This window comes from Drosophila pseudoobscura, chromosome X (genome assembly GCF_009870125.1).
Source record: "Drosophila pseudoobscura strain MV-25-SWS-2005 chromosome X, UCI_Dpse_MV25, whole genome shotgun sequence".
Classification (NCBI taxonomy): domain Eukaryota; kingdom Metazoa; phylum Arthropoda; class Insecta; order Diptera; family Drosophilidae; genus Drosophila; species Drosophila pseudoobscura.
This window is the reverse complement of record NC_046683.1, coordinates 22,231,875-22,250,910: the sequence shown is the minus strand read 5'-3', so window position 1 is coordinate 22,250,910 and position 19,036 is coordinate 22,231,875. Positions and strand designations below refer to the sequence as shown.

The 19,036-nt window shown below is 41.6% G+C and overlaps 1 protein-coding gene and 1 long non-coding RNA gene across 6 annotated transcripts in view; one reads left to right on the top strand and one right to left on the bottom strand.

Moving 5' to 3' along the window:
- Positions 1-19,036, top strand: part of LOC26532563 (uncharacterized) — a 51,310-nt gene that overhangs the window by 9,709 nt on the left and 22,565 nt on the right. The window lies entirely within an intron of this gene.
- LOC4815435 (uncharacterized) overlaps positions 10,305-19,036 on the bottom strand; it is a 31,264-nt gene continuing 22,532 nt past the window's right edge. For all 4 annotated transcript variants that reach the window (XM_033385537.1, XM_033385538.1, XM_033385539.1 and 1 more), the window contains exons 4-9: positions 17,454-18,610; positions 17,278-17,376; positions 17,059-17,214; positions 16,045-16,974; positions 14,795-14,854; positions 10,305-14,730 (exon numbers count right to left, since the gene is read on the bottom strand). In XM_033385537.1, coding sequence (XP_033241428.1) covers positions 13,647-14,730; positions 14,795-14,854; positions 16,045-16,974; positions 17,059-17,214; positions 17,278-17,376; positions 17,454-18,610 — 3,486 coding nt within the window. In that variant the 3' untranslated portion in view covers positions 10,305-13,646. The remainder of the gene's footprint in view (positions 14,731-14,794; positions 14,855-16,044; positions 16,975-17,058; positions 17,215-17,277; positions 17,377-17,453; positions 18,611-19,036) is intronic.

Sequence of the window (19,036 nt, the reverse complement as noted above, 5' to 3'; positions counted from 1 at the left end):
GCTGATCAAGAATATATATACTTTATGGGGTCGGAAACGATTCCTTCTGGACGTTACACACATCCACTTTTACCACAAATCTAATATACCCCAATACTCATTTTGAGTATCGGGTATAATAAGAAAAGATGCTCTTGTTCAGCTATTGGATAAGGTTAAAAAGCTTATTAGCAAAAAAATGTATCTTTTCAGGGGCGTAGCGAAAATCTAAAAATTTAAAATTGATTTTTCGCCTTTACTCGTATTTTTCCTCTTCATTCCCTCCCTACTAAATCCCAATCCCCTTGCCCCTTCTCTAATAGCTCCTTTCTCCAATTATTTTGTAATTCCGTTTGTCCCGATTCGCCTCTTTCGAGCTGCACTCTAAGTGAATCGGAATAGTGTCAAATCGAAGAGAATTCTTTCAAAAGTAGAACTGGATCTTGGAATGCCGTCCAATGGCCTGGAACGGCAACAGGAATAGAAATGGGAACGGAATTGGGTACGTCATCAAAGTGGTGACACTCACAACAATAACAACAACAACAACCCCCACTCCTTCACTTCACTTCATGCCACTCCTCACTCTCTCTATCTCTCTATAGCTCCCTTGGAATGCGATTGCATTGGAAACCTGCAAGAAAAACTTTCTGTAGTCCGAAGAGGAAAGGGGAACTGCAATTGGCCAAGTTGACCAAAAACCTGTTACCAATTTAAGGAAAAGCTCACTTTATCCAATAGAGTAAGAAATAGAGAGAGAAGAGGAGGTGAAAACTTAATGATACGTCTTTCTCAAAGTCCGCAAATGAAGTGGGGAAACAAGGAGGTTACAATTTGAGTCAACGCTCGAGAAAAACCAGAAACGAGTTTTTCCAGTAGATGGAAGAGGAATCCGGCTCATCAGCAGTTGCTGGCTGGGGCCACTGAAGGATGATGAGATGGGAACGGGGAAGAAGGTGAAGAAGTTGTCAAGAATCTCGGATGCGAATCGATCAATAACCTTTAAAATCAAATTCCAACAAAAATACTCGGTATCAAGTGTATCTAAATATGTACGAGTATGTACATACGTAAATAGTTTTGGTTTTCGACAGGTCTGACCTTCGTTCTAACGTTAATTCCACAATGTTCTTATGATAGCATTGCGTAGAGATTATCATCTGATAAATACCGAATATCGATTTGGAGAACTTTTTATTATGATCTTATAGAGCGTATTATTGAGACATACAAATTGGTGTCTCCTTTGAACGGAGAATTATCTGAAATAGATCCAGTCCTAACATTGTGAGTGTAATACATAATATACAGACACCGCACTGACAGTGGACGAGGAAGAAATAGAGAGCGAAAGCGTGGCAGCGGAGGCAGCAATGGAATTTTGGTTTTCAAGCTGGCTATAATATTGATACTATCGGACGCTATGATTCGATTTTAAGCGATCGATTTTCCCATGCTTACCACAAATTTTTGCAACTCAAGGTGCGGTAGCAATCTACACGAATTTTATATAACCTGTATTTATTGAATACCGTGTATAAACATACATACATATGTATGTACGTATGTATGTACATCTATAAAAATATCTATGAGTTATTTTTCCTTTAAAATTTGACCCTTTTCTTCTCTCGAATCTACTGATGTTCCACATTCATAACGACCGTTCGTTATATTGGCAAAACATGGGACTCACTGGGATATTTATTCACTCGATGAACAAATCCTCGTAGTTCCTCTCAGGATACTGATCTGTGTATTTATATTTATAGTCGTAAATATAGCATCGTAAATAATTAACCCAGCACCCACGAAGGCGTGGTGAATGTTCTTTGCTCGTGTTAGTCATATCAAATGATTTTTTTTCGCGAAATTTACGAAATTTGCACAACGAATCAATGAGAATGTCCTTCCAGGGTTGAAACGATTACCGCCTAGAGTCAATTACTACTGATAGATCGTCAATTATCAGAATTCAATTATCCTGCCATAACCCTCAAACTATCCATATACATATGTATGTATGTATGCACATTGTACGTACATACATACATATGCATGTACATATGTATGTATGATCCTCAATGATCCGCCATTGATTTTCTCCAGTTCTCATGTCAAATTCGACTCACGATCCCACGCACCAAGTCTAACGCAAAAATGTACAGAAAAAAGACGGAGAGATGTGAAGAGTGGAAGAAGCAATAAATATTTTGTTGGAAAATAAGCGATAGTATGCTTTATGTACATATGTATGTACATATGTATGTAGCTTTCAGCCATTGAAAAACTTGTTTTAGATTTTTCGAACATGTTTTTAAATGTTTCGGATTTTTTACTTTCCGCCAGTTTTTTTTCATTGTTTGTTTTGTTGTTTTCCTTTTTCTTGTTTACATTTTTAGGCAGCCAAGAGTTAGAAACAACAGACTGCAAACAGAGAGAGAAAGATAGAGAGTGAAGGAGGTAGGCGCAAGAGAGAAGGAAAACTGGTTTCCAGCATACATATGTATATATATGTATGTACATATGTATGTATGTATGTATGTATGTATGTATGTATGCATGTGTGTATGGTCATTATTAACTTGTGCGAAAACGAACAAAAGCGATTGACTTGTCAGCGGGAAGGGGAGACAATGACAGACAGAGGATAGAGCATAGTGGCTGGTTGGGATAGAGGGCTTGAGGAGCGCAAAAGACATCGGGCGCGTTCATCAGCACAATGCTTCAAGTATCATGCATCATGTATCTGGTGTCATGTATCATGTTTTGGAATGCCTACGATATGTTGCCATACTATCGCGGCGTCTTTAAAAAAATTGGCTCAGAATTGATTGATTGTGGCAATGGTCAAAAAACAGTCACATCATTTATGAGTAATTTTTGTAAAATAGAAATATTGTTTTTTTTATTTTTTATTTTTTGAGTTTGTTTATTTCTCCATTTTTCATCGCGACATAGAGCGTATTCTTATCGATATGTCAGCTACCGATATAAGCTAATAGCATGCATAATTTTTACATAAACCATTTTTGAAAATCTGATGGATCTGTGATCCATCGATACGTTCTTTCTTCATCATCCTTTTTCTATTGAAGATTCTTTTTCTAAATTAGATTTCATCCGTTCTTATTCATCCATTCTTATCTGGTCCTAACAGTTCCTGCCCTTATTTTCTTCTTCCTTTCTCTTTACATCCCTCCTTTTCTTTCATTTAAATCCGATACTTTCAATACTTCTCCTTTTTTCTTAGAAATGCGGCACATCCCATCATCTACATACTATGTACATATGTACATATATATTTAATCGCGCATACCCTCTTATTTTTTTCCTTTTGCCTTAAAGTATACATTTTTCCTTTCCTTTCCTTTACATCAAATGTCTTCATCAGATGAAGATGATGAAACCAATATTTCATCATGTATATACCATAAATGATGACAAAATTTCTTTAAAGCTGCTTTTGCTATAGCTTCATCAATAGTTTCATATTCGTTCAAGGATTTAAAAAAACATAAATCCTGATACGGTGCTTTCACAGCCGAGGAACTTTCAAGCCATGGTTATATGTACATAGGTAGAGACTATGAACAATGACTAATATTTCCATTGTTTCGAATTGGGCAATAACAAACAAATTGTCCAAAGTTTGAACAAAATTCTCTCTACGGGATCTATAGATCAATGAGACTTTTTTCAGCATCTTTTTGAAGGTCTCTCCAAGCTTGATGTAAGCATAGTAGCTTCTTTACACAGTTAGGCAAAGATTTTGTGGGTATTCTTGCCTTTTCCCAAGAGATAATGCATTCGCGAATCGCCAGATTAGCACTTTCATTTGTTGTTATTTTTACTTCACGCGTATTGTAGAACAGAACCGCAAGCACTTGGCGATTCGACGGAAGTTTTGCGCCAACTATTTGATGATTTATATCACCAACTTGTTAAAAATATTATATTGTGTTTTATTACTTGGTAAACGCTTTGCCGCCAAAAACACAAAAGTAAAGGGGTCTGCCATATGTTTAATGAACAGTGAACAGAGATGCCACATCACTTTATAAAAACCCACGTATTCATTGTGATTTGAATTTAACCTTTTATACCCGATACTCAAAATGAGTATTGGGGTATATTAGATTTGTGGTGAAAGTGGATGTGTGTAACGTCCAGAAGGAATCATTTCCGACCCCATAAAGTATATATATTCTTGATCAGCATCAATAGCCGAGTCGATTGAGCCCTGTCCGTCTGTCCGTCCCCTTCAGCGCCTAATGCTCAAAGACTATACATAAGAGCTAGAGCAACGATGTTTTGGATGCAGACTTCTGTGCTACACTGTCACTGCTACAAATATCTTTGCCCCGCCCACTTCCGCCCCCACAAAGGACGAAAATCTGTGGCATCCACATTTTTAAAGATACGATAAAACCAAAAACGCAGAATCGTAGAGAATGACTAAATCTTTTAGACTGCAGAATCTGAATTGGATCGTATTATTATTATAGCCAGAATCAAGAAAACAATTTCATTCTTTCTCGCCCTGTCTCTCTCTAGCACACACGTAGCATAGGCGGCTTTGCTTAGAGTAAAACATTAGCGCTTAGATCTCAGAGACTATAAAAGCTAGAGCAACCAAATTTGGTATCCACACTCCTAATATATCGGACCGAGACGAGTTTGTTTCAAAATTTCGCCACACCCCCTTCCGCCCCCAAAAAGGACGAAAATCTGTTGCATCCACAATATTGCACATTCGAGAAAACTAAAAACGCAGAATCATAGAGAATGCCCGTATCTATGAGATTGCTGAATCACCACCTCCGAACTAGTTCCCTGTACTGCTGGGTGGGTTCAAATTTGGTGTGTTCGCTGTGCGACATTTTCGGTGTATAAACTGACTGCATGTATGCCGTATGGTTAGTGGTTGAAGGTATAAAAGTAGATCTGCGGTCCTTGCCGCGGCCCACAACATTCCCGCTCGTTTTTGTCCCTTGATCGATGTGAATCGGTTTACCCTACAAAACTCAATGCATTTGATCAGTTTTTCGAAATTCAAAAGAAATTGCCCGACTATTCACCTTACATTACAGCTATTTTATATTTTTTTTTCATTCTTTCCATTTTCATTTCGCTTTTTGATACCTTTATTCACAACAACCTTACAAATTAGGCAAAAAAAAAGAGAGAAGAGTTTTACCAGCCTGAATCCTGGCCCTAACTCTGAATCATCATTTAGAAATTCTACCAGCTGCCTGCGTAGGCATTGGCCGAGGCCTTGGCATAGGCATTGCTGCCTCCGCCACCACCTCCTCCGCCGCACGAGTTGCAGCCGCCGTTGTTAGATCCGCCGCCTCCTCCATAACTGTAGCTGTTTGCGCTGCTGCTGGCATAGGCTCCACTTCCTCCTCCTCCTCCTCCGCCTCCACCATTGTGGAAGCCTCCTCCGCCGCCACTGGGGTATCCTCCTCCTCCATTATGACCCCCGCCGCCATTGCCGCCATTGCCGCCACGGCCCCACTGCTGTCCGCCGCCTCCTCCGTGGCCACCACCGCCGCTGTAGATTGGCTTTACCACATAGACATCGATGGTGCTGGCACCGCCTTGGCCGCCTCCTCCATGACCCCCGCCCCACTTCTGTCCGCCGCCTCCTCCCCAGCCACCGCCACCGCCACCGCCCCAGCCTCCACCTCCTCCAAGGCCACCACCACCGCCGCCATGGCCAAATAGGATCTTCTTCTTAAGCTGGAGCAGAGAGGGCTGGACGAGACCCACGCAGATGGCCAGGATCAGCACCCAGCAGCCGAGTAGCTTCCAGTGCCTCATTGAAGTTTTTATTTCAGTTTCAGTTGGTGTTCCGGTTCCGCTCTTTTGATTCCTCTCAGTTCTGTTCTGCCTAACTTGATGAAGCCAACTAATCGTGGATCCGTTCATCGCATTTCATTTTATAGAATCTTCTCATAGCTACCCATTGTCTGGAACGGAGTGGATCGCATCGATGATGGGTATTGTCGTCATTGTTTCAGCCCCTCAGAGAGGCTCTCAGGCGTTTCATTTGTTGGGGTGGGAGATCTGGGGGGTTTTATATAGACAACAATATCAGAGGCATACCGTACAGAATCAGCGACCTATTAATTACTCAATGGGCCGGAGAAGCTCGTCAGGCTAGATATCAGATAGTTGAATACCCTGACATACCCACCCATGGAAAGGTAGCCATAGGTAACTAAGCCCGTATTAATAATTTATAAAACGATAAAAGATTTTTCCTTTTAGCCACAAACGTGTGAAAAACACGTAGCAAAAAGTCCCAATGAAATACACTCATACGCCACGCCACTGGGAACGCATTTGAAGCATTGCCTGCTGTTGTAGTTCCCAAGTTGTAGTTTACGTACACACATGCATACATATATACAATGTACATTATTTCTGAAATTTTAAAATTCATTTTTAAATGTTAACCACGAAGAAATATCCAGGCATTGAAAATCCGCTTGAAAAATATTCTTGGAAAAACTTTAAGTTGTATTAAGTTACATTTAATCGTTTGCATTCCATAATAATAGTTTGTATACATTATTTCTTGCTTGAAATATATAGAAATTATATTGTATACGAGGTGCAGCAATCAAGGTACACTCATTTTGGGTTAGGGCATCTGGAATTATATGCATGACATCAGCTGGAAAACCCCTCTTAATCATATGCGAATCATGAGAGAATAATACACATAACCAGAAAGTGAGAGAGGCATGGTGAACGCTATGCCTGTGGAACGTGGAGGAAAATGCTAATTATCAAGGAATCCGTAAGATAAAAGCTCAAGTATACTCGTGAATATGCAATTACTCATCAGAATCTGTCTCTTTACTAAGCTTCGCTCAGACCACATCACATAATCGATCCACTCATTCGCCAATGTCTCATCAGTATGTGGCAACCGATTGACTAACGGAGCCACTAAGCACTCTGTCTCTTTGAATCGAAAACTCCCTGAAATCCCCGCTATAGAGAGTCCCATTGGAAAAGCGGATAAATTCGGGTATGCATATGTGGGCTTCCCAAAGGGGATTTCTCCTGGGCCCGCAGCGGAGAGAAATAGCCTCAGGATATAAATATTTGAAGTCTCCCTTGTATTTGAGTAGATATGGAAAACGATCAAAACTACCAATATTTAATCCTATAAAATCCCAATTGGAATGCGGATGCGCTGTTAGTTACCATTACCGTTCTGGATTCGAGAGGAAGCAAGCTAAACGAGGGTGCTCTGATAGATACTTAGCCCAAAAAAGGAAAATTTTGGAAAATTGGCAATTTATTTATCAACATAGTCTCCTTTTAGGTCGATACACTTGACACAGAGATGCTCCAACTCTTTTAACCCATCTGAAAAATACGTTTTCTCGAGGTCTGCAAAGTAGGCATCCGTGGAGGCGTTGGCCTGTTCATTCGACTCAAATTTCTGTCCGACGCACAGTGGGCGAAACGGCCAATCTAGTGGCATTAAATTAATAGCAAGCGTAATTTAAGAGATATCTTAATTAAATTTGTAGTTTACCATGATTGTTAATAGCCGAATGACTGCTCCAAATTTCAATAGAATCGGTCAACTATATCAAATAGATACGATAGTTCTGATCCTTCAAAATATCCAAGGATTTTAAAACACCATTCCAAAGATAGTTTACCTGTGTAACTTATGTAATTTTAAATTTATTTAAATGCAAATATCTGAACTACCGGAACATAAAACGACTTTTTCAAAGTTGACATCCATCAGCAAATCTTTAACTTCTTATCCAACTCTATATTTTCTTTGGAAAGCCTCGATGACAGTTTTGATAACTTTGAAATTAAAGGATCAGATGTAAATAGAAGAGCATGCATTACATCTTCCATCGTATTTTTACGTGAAAACATTCGGGTGTTATCATTTTACTTTTGCGTTTCTGAATAAATCGTAGCTTGGAAAAATATTTGCGTTGTAAGATTCAGTTTTCGTTTTCACGTAAAAAGTTCCATTACATTTTTCCCCATTTTTGCAGCAACGTGCTTACAAGAGTTCTTATCCTTCTTGCATTTCTTTGTGTTGTTCTTGTGAATAATCATTATTATTAAGCATCGAAATATTTGGGCATCCAAATTCACAATAAATTTGAGAATGTGTGTATCAAAAATAATTGAAACCAGATCGCACCCATCTCACAAGATGCACTCCACCAAACAATGCAATATGTTTTTTAAGCAAAACTTTTCGCCAAAGGCGCCAAAAGATGTTCATAACAACTCTTGCAGCATATGTTCGGTTTGACGCTTCACAGCTTCACGCAATATGAGAGAAAAACAAATTGGCAATTAGTTTCATACTCATCGAGGTATTGAGAATCGATACCACACAAAATTTTAAACAGACTGTGACATGAAGTTTTTAATTTAATGGAGCTGATTGGCCATTTCGCCCACTGTACGACGGGAGGCTTTTTCAAGTTTCGAAATAAAAACTAGGGGTAACGCTATGAGTAGCTGCTGCGACCGCAACTCTACATTTATACCTGATACTTAGTCAGTATGGCTCTCCTCCGGCAGATGGCGCGTACATTGAGCGACAAAAAGTGCGTGCGAGAGGAACAGAAAATCAGTCAGAACGTGTCGCCGGGCCGAAAATTGATTTGTTACTTTTGTCTATAATAAAATGTCCAAATTTGGTTGCTCCAGCTCTTATAGTCTCTAAGATCTAAGCTTTCACTTGTTTAAATAGGCAAAGCCGACCAGGAAAAGTGTGTATTAGAGAGACAGAGCGAGAAAGAATGAAATAGTTTTCTTCATTCTGGCTATAATAATAATATGATCTGGTTCAGATTCTGCAGTCTAGAAGATATAGTCATTCTGTATAATTCTGTTGTTTTGAATTTCTCCTGAATTCAAAAATGTGTATACCACAAACTTTCGTCCTTTGTGGGGGGCGGTGCAAAGTTTGTAAATACACTTGTAACAATGACATATCACAAAAGTCTGGATACAAAACGTCGTTGCTATAGCTCTTACAGTCTCTGAGCACCAGGCGCTCATACAGACATGGCTCAATCGACTCGGCTATTGATGCTGATCAAGAATGTATGCACTTTATGGGGTCGAAAACGCTTCCTTCTGGACGTTACACACATCCATTTTCACCACAAATCTTATATACGCCCATATTCTTTTTGAGTATCGGGTATAAAAAGTTACACAAGGTTTTGCCTTGGAACAGCGTTCTCATGCCCAATTTTTCATGCAGGATATGACTTGAGCGTTCTTTTGAGATGGCTACTGATTCAGCTATCTCACGCACCTTCAATCGGCGATCTGCCTATACGAGATCGTCGGTTTTTGTTACGCTGTCCTCCATGGTAGCCATTTTCGGGCTCATCAAAAACCGACATGCGATCACATTCAAGCTCACTAAACCAATTGTTGATGGTCGCCATCAAAGGAGGCAAGCCGCCGTACACAGCATCCAAAGTGTCTTTGATTTCGCTGTGCAATTTCCCTTCCAAGCATAAGAATCGAATCACCGACCTATGTACATATGTATATTGCTCTTTTTCCATTTTCATAAAATCAGCTGACAAGCCCGCTTCCACACGTGGTCTAAAAACTATGACTACGACTCGGCTAAAATTTTGACAGTAGCCGTCTAAAAGAATGAACGATGAACGAATGAACACGATAGTTAATCTCTTTTGCTATAGGGCCCATAGGCACCATAGGGCGGTGATGACATCCCCTTTGATTTTCATGAATTCTTTAGTTTATAAACTCGAGTGGATCACATTCGAGGGCTCATCAAGCGGTCGACAAGTGGTTTTTATGCAATCGGGGTCATTAGCTCTGGACCGAGCTCTTTAATATAAAATATAATTATTTTGATTGATTTTCTTTTAGAACTATTCAATAGTTTGTATTTGTATGTATGTATGTACATATAAAGTTTACTCATACATTTTTCGACAGTCTTCAAATACATACGTACATATGTATGAATCGGCATTCAATTAAGAATATCCTGTGGTCCAATTCGAGGGATTCCGATCTGAGGGGCCTGATTAGGGGTTTACATTGGGGTCACCATTTTTGGTCCAAGCAAAACGCAAATCGTGTCAAATGGAATATTTAATAAAAAAATATATATAAGTATATATAGAGGCATGTTTCATCATATATATATGTATATATTCTGCTAGATTTATGTGTACAAATATATTATTTTTTTTTTTCATTTCATTTGTATGACATTTTGGAATGAATTTTAATGCATTATATCAGTGTTTCTCGGCATGGGGTTTAGGGGTATGTGTATGATTTAATCGCTACATAGGCACGTCAGTTCTATTTGTTGATGCTGCTTCCAGTGGATCCTTAAATATACTTGATTGTAAACATATAAATACATCATATTTATGTATGGATGTATGTATGTATGTATTCATATACCTTTAGACTTCTTATCATTTATTAAAGTTTTAACTTTTGCATTTTATACAAAAAATATGCATTATAATTGTTTTAGTCATAAAGAAAAAAAAAAAAACAAAGTATACTCTATTTATTTATTTACTTGCACATAAATGTAGATGTTATGTGTAGTGTTTTTTATAGACATATGCATGTATAAATACAGACTGTATATAGAAAATACTAAATGTGTATGCATGTATGTGTGGGAGGGAATCATTCATTGATCTTGATCGAGTGATTGATTGATTGATTTATTGCTAATGGCTGTCCTAAAAGCAATTACAATTTCAAATTGTTGTAGAAAAATATGTCAACATAAATATATATAAACCTCTATTCAATATTATATCCTCTCTCTCTTTTTCTCTGTTGCGTTCTTTCTCTATTTCCCTATTTCTCTCTCTCGCTCTCTCTCCCCCTCTCTCTCGCTCTCTCTCCCCCTCTCTCTCTCTCTATCATTCCATAATGTTTAAATGTTTAAAATATATAATTGCTAATTGCTAAGCCTAGCTATAAGTAAATACAGGATCGCACTTCTTCCATAATCTGTTTTCTCCTTTTGCTCCTTTCCTTCAACGATTCTTGTTTCGCTTTGTTCTTTTGTGGTGGTTTTACTCTTTTAACTAATAATTGCCTATAAATATTAACATTGTCATTCTGTCTTGTTCGATGGGGGGCAAAGAAAGAGCAGGTATGAGATAATACATACGTATATCCCTGCTATGGAATGGCTTTAAGAATTATTTATATTGAGTGCCGTTCTTTGCGAGCTAGTAGATATTTAATTCGCACTTTAAGACGGTCAATTAATGTGTAATCCATTTGCATTTTATCAATTCATATTTTATACAAAAAAAAAACAATCTTAATCACAGTTATTGTATGGTATCGTATAAAGATAATCCTTCCAGCAAATCGGTTTTTAAAAATGTGCTCTAGTCAAATTGCAATATTCCAAAAGTGGAAAGACACAAATACAATAGGGAATACTGCTATATATTATTCAGGTAGTAAAGAATTCAGTTTACAGATTACACATGATCCACGATCAGTATCAAGAATCAAACAAGGGACCTCTTATAGGAAACACAATTATCCCATTGGTTTACTTAAAAACAGCTGAAGTGATACATTATTCACTAAATTCAAGCAATTCATGAAAATAGCTTATTGCTTAATGGGGAATTCTCAAGCAAGTGAGTGCAGTTGATTTTAATATATTTTCGGAAGTGTTTCTGATTTGTACTTTTCATGTGGCCTACAGCATAGTATAAATCGTAGACCTGGTCGAGTAGTTCCCACTAATTTTTCGGTCTGATTTGTAATTTCAAACAACACAAATGCCGAAAGTAGGGAAATTTTTAAAGGCGTTTTTATATTGCCTTCACACTTTGAAAAAGAGTTTTATAACATGTAACATATACGCCATTGACATCGATTTTTAGAATGTTTTTTTTTTAATTTTAAATTTTTAACTGTAACTGCTCACGAATAGTTAGTGATATTCTGCAGTATATTGTTTCATACATTTTTGACTTAAATATGAGGAGGTGGCATGCCATTCATCAGAGGAACAAAATATTTATGTGTATGTATGTATGCACAATTGGAAAGAAGAATTTTGAATTAAATTAACAATATGTTCAATATGTTACACCAATCAAACGCACAAATGTCAATCATGTTTTGTTTTTCCAACGTATAAAAACGAGCACGACTTTTATCATTTCACTTTGATTGATATTAATAATGAAATTTCAATCATTTTTTATCGACTACAACTAATTTTCTTTGTCGTACTAGTAAATTTGTTCACAATAATGCTTGTATGACATTAGACTTAGCCAGCTGTCTTATCCCAAAGACAGAGATATCATGAGACATAACGGTTAAAATCGTATCCAAATCGTATGCCCAAACGATGTCTTAAAGCCGGTCAATCCGTTTTTTTAGCCAACTTATATCTGCAAAAGTATAACAGTCTACCATTTCTGCCGCTGTGCCACCAGATCAACTAAAATCCAAACTAACGCATATATTTCTCTCACTCTCACTCCCGTAAAACTATCTCTGTCTTTCAGATAAGACACACAGCTAAGTCTATTTTCATACGACCGTAAAGCAAGCAGTTAACGTTAGTTAGTGATGGCCATCGCATAAGGTTGCATTAATCATCGATAACTTATTCGTACATAGATTTTACATAGAATTATGTTTTTCGAACGAATTTTATATACGTTTTGATTAAAAAGTAAAGCAAAAAAGTTTCGAGCTTAAGGATTTATTTCAAGTTAGCGAAAGTTTTGAATTTGTATTGACTATCCTCTTCTCTTTCTCTTCCTCCCTCGCTTTTTACTGTTCTCATCCTGGTTATTATCTTGAAGATACATATATCTGTGTTCCTATCTTTAGTTTAGTGTTATTTTTGTTATAATTGCACTTATGTTGCTAGCTTTCTTGTGTTGCCCGTTATATAACTCTCTACTACTCTTGTCTCTTGATGCTGTTTGTTCGGCTTTCATTTGCTTTGTTCTGTTTCCTGTTGTTCTGCTGTTGTTTGTCATTCGTTTAGTTGTTTTATACATTAATTTAACTAAATTAAAGTTCAGTGCTGAGTAAATTGCAAACGTGCGTAGGTGAAATCCACTGATGAATGGGCAATATTTGCAATGCGAATCTTTGAATCCATTTCCCACAAACTGCGATATGCAATCAATGAATATAAATAATATGTGACCAAAACTAACAACTAAATGTGTGTCCCTCTGTACAAGAGGGAGATGCCTGGAAAACCACATGGACCGCGGAAATGATTTTCCTGGAATGAACACGCTATGTGCATAAGTGTGGCTGTGTGTGGATTGATTAGTGGTTGCGCGACATTCTAGGAATGCTTACCATATATTTTTGATATATATCTAGTTCTACCTATACATCTACACGTATATGTATATATCTATGTATATCTCATATTGAATACAATTTTATATTACAGAGAGCGATCCTCTATCTCTCCCTCAAATACTTTATAAAAAATACAAATTGTGCCGATCTGATCTATCCAAGATTTATAATACCTAAAATTATGGGGCGCAGTGCAGTTGTGCCTGTGTACAGAGAATGCCAGGAGGTGCCAGGGGGTGACATTGCGCCTGTGCTCTATTCATTCAGCGCGTGAAGGCACTGAGAAAATGTGGTCCGCCCATATCGAACTGCTGCTGCTCGTATCCATCATCGACTCCGACAAAGCTGTGGCTGCTACTCACTCCACTGCTGGCACCCACGCCCATTCCCACTCCTCCGACGGCAAGCGCCGCTGCAACTGTGGCCGCTTTTATCTGGCTGATGGCCAGCATGGAGGGCTTGTCGCCTGGCTTCCAGCGACGATGAATACCCATCGACTTGAGCTTCTGGCAGACGGATGATGGCGAAATGTTGATGCCTTTTTCGGCCAGGCGGGCTGAAACTTTCCAGTACTGGATGTTGCTATCCTCTTCGATCAGTTCGAGTATCTCCCGGGTGATATTCTTATCCCGAAGCTCCCGTTCGGCAGCCTTCAGGCGGCGACGCGGAAGCGGAAGCTGTGGCTGCTGCTGTTGAGGCTGCTGTGGGGGCTGCTGTTGAAAGTGTGATGTGTCCGCTGGCGTCTGAAGACGCAACTGTTGCTGTTGCTGTTGCTGTTGCTGCTGCTGCTGCTGCTGCTGTTGCTGGCGGATCAGCTCCTGCCGTTGGCGCTGCTGCTTAATGCGCTCCATCTGCTCAAGCTGCTGCTGTTGTTGTCGCTGCATTTCCTGCTGCAGCCCCTTCTGACGCTCCTGCCGCTCTTTCTCTGCCTGCTGCAGTGCCTGTTGATGCTGGTGTACCTGCTGTAGTTCCTGATCCTGGGCCAACTGCTGAGCATGCTGCTCCTTGGCGGATGCCACATCCGTTTGACGCGCATCGTCGCCTAGCGCTGAATGACGTCCTTCGGTGCGCTTGTTGCGATAGGAAAGTGGCACGCCCTTTAGTATTGCATCGCGCACCTTCCAGGCCGTCATCTGCGATACGTTGAGCGCTCGGGCTATCTCCATAGTCGACGAGTTCTGGGACACAAGAAGCTTGGCCATGGCGTACTTCTCGTCATCGATGAAGACGTTCGGCTTGCGTGGCTTCTTCGCAGAACCAGAACCAGCCGCTGACGATGGCGTTGCAGTCGCGCCTGGATGGGGCGCTGCGACGGCGACGGTGTTGTTGCTGCTGTTGCTGCCATTGCTGCGGGGATGGAGAGAGGATCTATTAGCGGGAGTCCCTGACGGAAACTGGACTGTTGTCTCACCTCTCGTTGCTGTTCATGTGGGCCATGGAACGTAGGGAGAGGTTCACGGGAAGGGCATGGCTGCACCGGGAAGAGGAAAATTTTAATTCTAATACGGTAGATATTGATTATAGGTATGTACATTTTATAATGAATAGAAACAATAAGCAGTTTTAGCATCGAAGAGTTTCTTCGTATTACAATTAGTACTTTTTATACCCGTACATATGTATATTCGATTTTTAGTGGATGAAAATGTGTGACAATAATGTATATCTTGCAAGCTTCTTCTCTTTCTTGCGACTAGTATCTAATTTGTACTGATGACTGTACATACATATGTATATTAAACCCCACTGTTTTTTGGCAGAAGATGGTTGTCTCTAGCGGGAAACTTCAGCTTTCTACTTTTTCAGACTATAACTCCTTGATCTGTGTTTTACAACTCACAGCTCGTTTGTTTCATCGTGAAAAACACAAACATGTACATATTCTATAAGAAATCTTTATCCGATTTCCCGCTGCCAGAAAGTAGAGCCATCAGATGCCCTTCTCAGTCTCAAGGTCACAAGGAACTGGTTGCGTGTTTCATATCGTGTTATATTGATTGCGATATATTATTTTATTTTCTTCATGCTGCCCGATGACTGCGTTTTTCCAGGGGACGGTGCAGGTGACTGACATGGCTATATCGAATCAAGAATATTCATGTACATATGTATGTACGTTACATACACATTCATGAATCGAATATACCCCTGTTCTCCTTGAGCGACGGGTATAAAGAGCATTACCCACAAGGTCTGGTTCTTAAAATATTTGTTTGTTTTTAAAGTCACCTCAACTAATTTTGTATATTAATTATGCTGTCGCAATTTTAAGATGTATTTACTTCCATTTTGTCAATTATAACAATAACAATAAAAAAAAATGCATAATTAAGCTGGGGGACGTTCATTGCTTTAGGTCTCTCTTTTTGGCGTTAACTTTTTGGTTTTTCTGCACTTCTCCCTTGAACTGCTTGTACAGAGATGCAGAGCACGGTCTGCTCTGCTTGGTTCTGCTACTGCTACTGTTTGCTTGTCTTCTACTTCTCTCTATATATGTCTATTATATGTATACATATATTTGTATCCTATATATATTTACTTCCCCTAGTCGAGCTCATTGTTTCTCATCTGCACGCATGCTTTTCATTCCTCAACATTTGTTCTTACTTCTTCCTGCGCGCTCATCTCATCTTATGCTCCAGATGCAAAATTGTGACTTACATGACGGCGGGCGGATAGCGGGTGAGCATCGGCATTCCTCCATTGTGGGCTGGCTTTTGCTGATGCTGTAGCTGCTCCCGATGCTGTTGCTGCTGGTGTAGCTGTAACTGCTGGGCGTTGACGATGTGTGGAAAGTGCTGCGACTCGGCCAGCAAACGCTTGTACACCTCGACAGTGGGTCGCGAGGGCACATGCACTGGCACTTGGACTGGAGCTGGGGCCAACGGTGGAGGCGGGGGCGACACGGAGTTGGCCCCGCCCGCATTAGGATGACGCTCGTTCTCGTTTCCCTCGTAGGGGTCGTGCTCGACGGGATCAGAGTCGGGATCAGGGTCTTCCAGCTGACCACGCATATCATAGCCATTGTGGAGCAGGCTGCACACGGCATCCTCGTCGCCCATGTAGCCGGCTGTTTCCTCTGCACCAATTTCATCCGCCCCGCACTCGTCGCCCAAGGCCAGCGAGTTGTGGAGTTGGTGCTGATGCTGGAGGTGGAGCTGCTGCTGCTCCTCGTCCTCGCTGTCCTGTCGTTCCTCCTTGATCAGGCCCAGGCCGAGGTGGCCAAAGGGCAAACTCAGATGTTGATGCTCCCGCTCCCGCTCAGCTGCCGCGGTTGCAACTGCAGCTGCGGTTGCCGCTGCCGAGGCGACTGCAGCCTCTTCCTGTTGCTGCTGTTGCTGGAGCGCTTGGATATGCTGCTGCTGTTGATGGAGCTGCTCTTCAGCGGCCTGGTCCACCACACGCTCGTGCAGACTGACTCCGTTAACGAGGCTCTTGCGCAGACGCCAGGCAAAAGTGCGCGAGATGTTCAGCTCGTTGGCGATCACCGTGGTGGTGGCCTCGCGCAGGATCAGCTGCTTGGCCAGGGCGATCTTCTTGGCGTCTAGCTTAATACGGGTACGGCCCTTCCGCTTGTTAACCAAGCCCAGCCTGAAAGGTAGCGAACAACGATGGTCAGGGAATGACAGTGGAAACTGTGTGTGCAGATTAGTAATTAGTAATCCTCCCACTCACTTGCGGTTGTTCACGTGAAGATCCGGAGCTGTGGGCTTGCGTGCAGCCCCTGCTCCTGCTCCTGCTCCTGCTCCTGCTCCACCTCCAGAGGCTGGGACCCGCTTGGGGAAGTTGTTAAACTGCACAATGTTCTGCTTAAAGAGCTGCTGCAGGGGCCTGCGGGTACAAGGGAAAACGGGAGTCAGTACAGTTAGCACAGGCGATTGGAGAACCACTAACATCTTGGCCGCCTTGGAGGGACAGCCGGTGCGCTTGTGCCAGCCCAGATGGTGGCCCGTGGGAAAGAGGACATGGCAGTCCGAACATTGCATGGGCCGACTGAAACCAGAGAGAGACGCAGATTATTATCAGAATTCGAATTCGAATTCGAATACCAGCACGTGGCTGCCACTTACGTTTGGTTGCGCCGCTTCTTCACGCAGCGACCGCGTCGGATGTGTTTCTCCAGGAATCGCTTGTAAAAGTAGGTCTTGCGGCAATTGCTGCACTCGTAGACGGGCCCCGGAGCGCCGTGGACACTCTGCATATGCGCCTTAAGGATCTGCTTCATGTCGAAGGTCTGGTAGCAGTGCGGACACTGGAATCCTTGCACGCGCATTACCTGTCCAGCCTCATTGGCCGCCACAATGGCCTCTGAGTGGTCGGCGCCGTCTGGGCCGATCATAGAATCATCGCCGGGCGTAATTAGCTCGATTTCTGGAATCAGGGGCAGTGTCATCTCCTCGTCATCGTCATCCTCATCCACCTCGAGCTGGTGGTCGAGATCTAGATCGTGACCAGGCAAACCGGCGCCACCGTTAGGGAACTTGTTCATCTGGTGCTGCATATACTCCTGCATCAGGCGAATGGAGTTGAAGTCGAACGGCTCCTTGGAGTGGCCGTCGTGGACGGGTATCTCGCCATCGTCGGCATGGTCGGGTGACTCTTCATGGGTCATCACCTCCAAATCCTCTTCGCCATCCGCCAGCGCCACCCCATTCCTGAGTTCGATGCCAGACTGATCCTGCTGCTCGTCATCGAACAGAGACCTTTGCCGATCATCCAGGTCCAAATGCAGTTCCCCCTGCTCCACATCCTCATCATTGGGATTTTCGACCAGGTGCCCATTGATGGCATCTCCATGACCATTCTGTAGACGCGACCCCGCGTCTCCAGCTACGCTCCCATTATCATTGTCATTGCCATTGGGATTGGGATTGGGATTGGGATTGGCATTTGCATTTGCGTTGTCGTTGTCGTTGTCCTCCTCTTCGTCATCGTCGGAGCTGGTACTGGAGGAGCTGCTTCCGCTACCGGTAGTACTGCCACTGGCGGTGCCACTGCTGCTGGCAGTGCTGCAGCCTCTGCTCTTGGCCCGGTCCCCGCTGGCAGAATCTTTCCTAGTTTCTCCTCCCGTCTCCTGCTTCTCCAAACCGTGGATCTTCTTCAGTAACAGTTGCTGACGGTAAAATCTGTCCGCATCCTCGCACTTCTTCTTGAACAGGTAGGCCGAGATCGCGGTCTTGGCGCAGTCTACGCAGACCTGCTGCGGCAACGTGTCGTTCTTAGTGATCTTTAAAATAAATCAAAGAATTGATTCGAATTAATTTAAATATTGCAAAGTGAAACGGCTCACAGACCAGACCTTGGCGGGTCTCCCAAGAAGAATGCCTGAATGTTTGAAAACAAAATAGTGATGCAATTTTCATAAGAATGAAAACCACAAATATACAAACTGGGAGCGACTCCATTCACATTCGGGACAAGGGACACTCCGCCACTCCCTTTCTCTAACAAGCCCATACCATACCACACGGAACACACGGTACAGCTGCGGCGAAAAAATAGTACCAGAATACAAATGTGTCTGTATTGATGGTTTCTGATTAAACAACGGTTTTTATGTACTTTTGCGAACGGATCTATGGTAAAACTGTAAGGCTTAAGTTAACGTATCCGTAAGCATTGGTATGTATTGCGGACTTCAGATGAAAATATT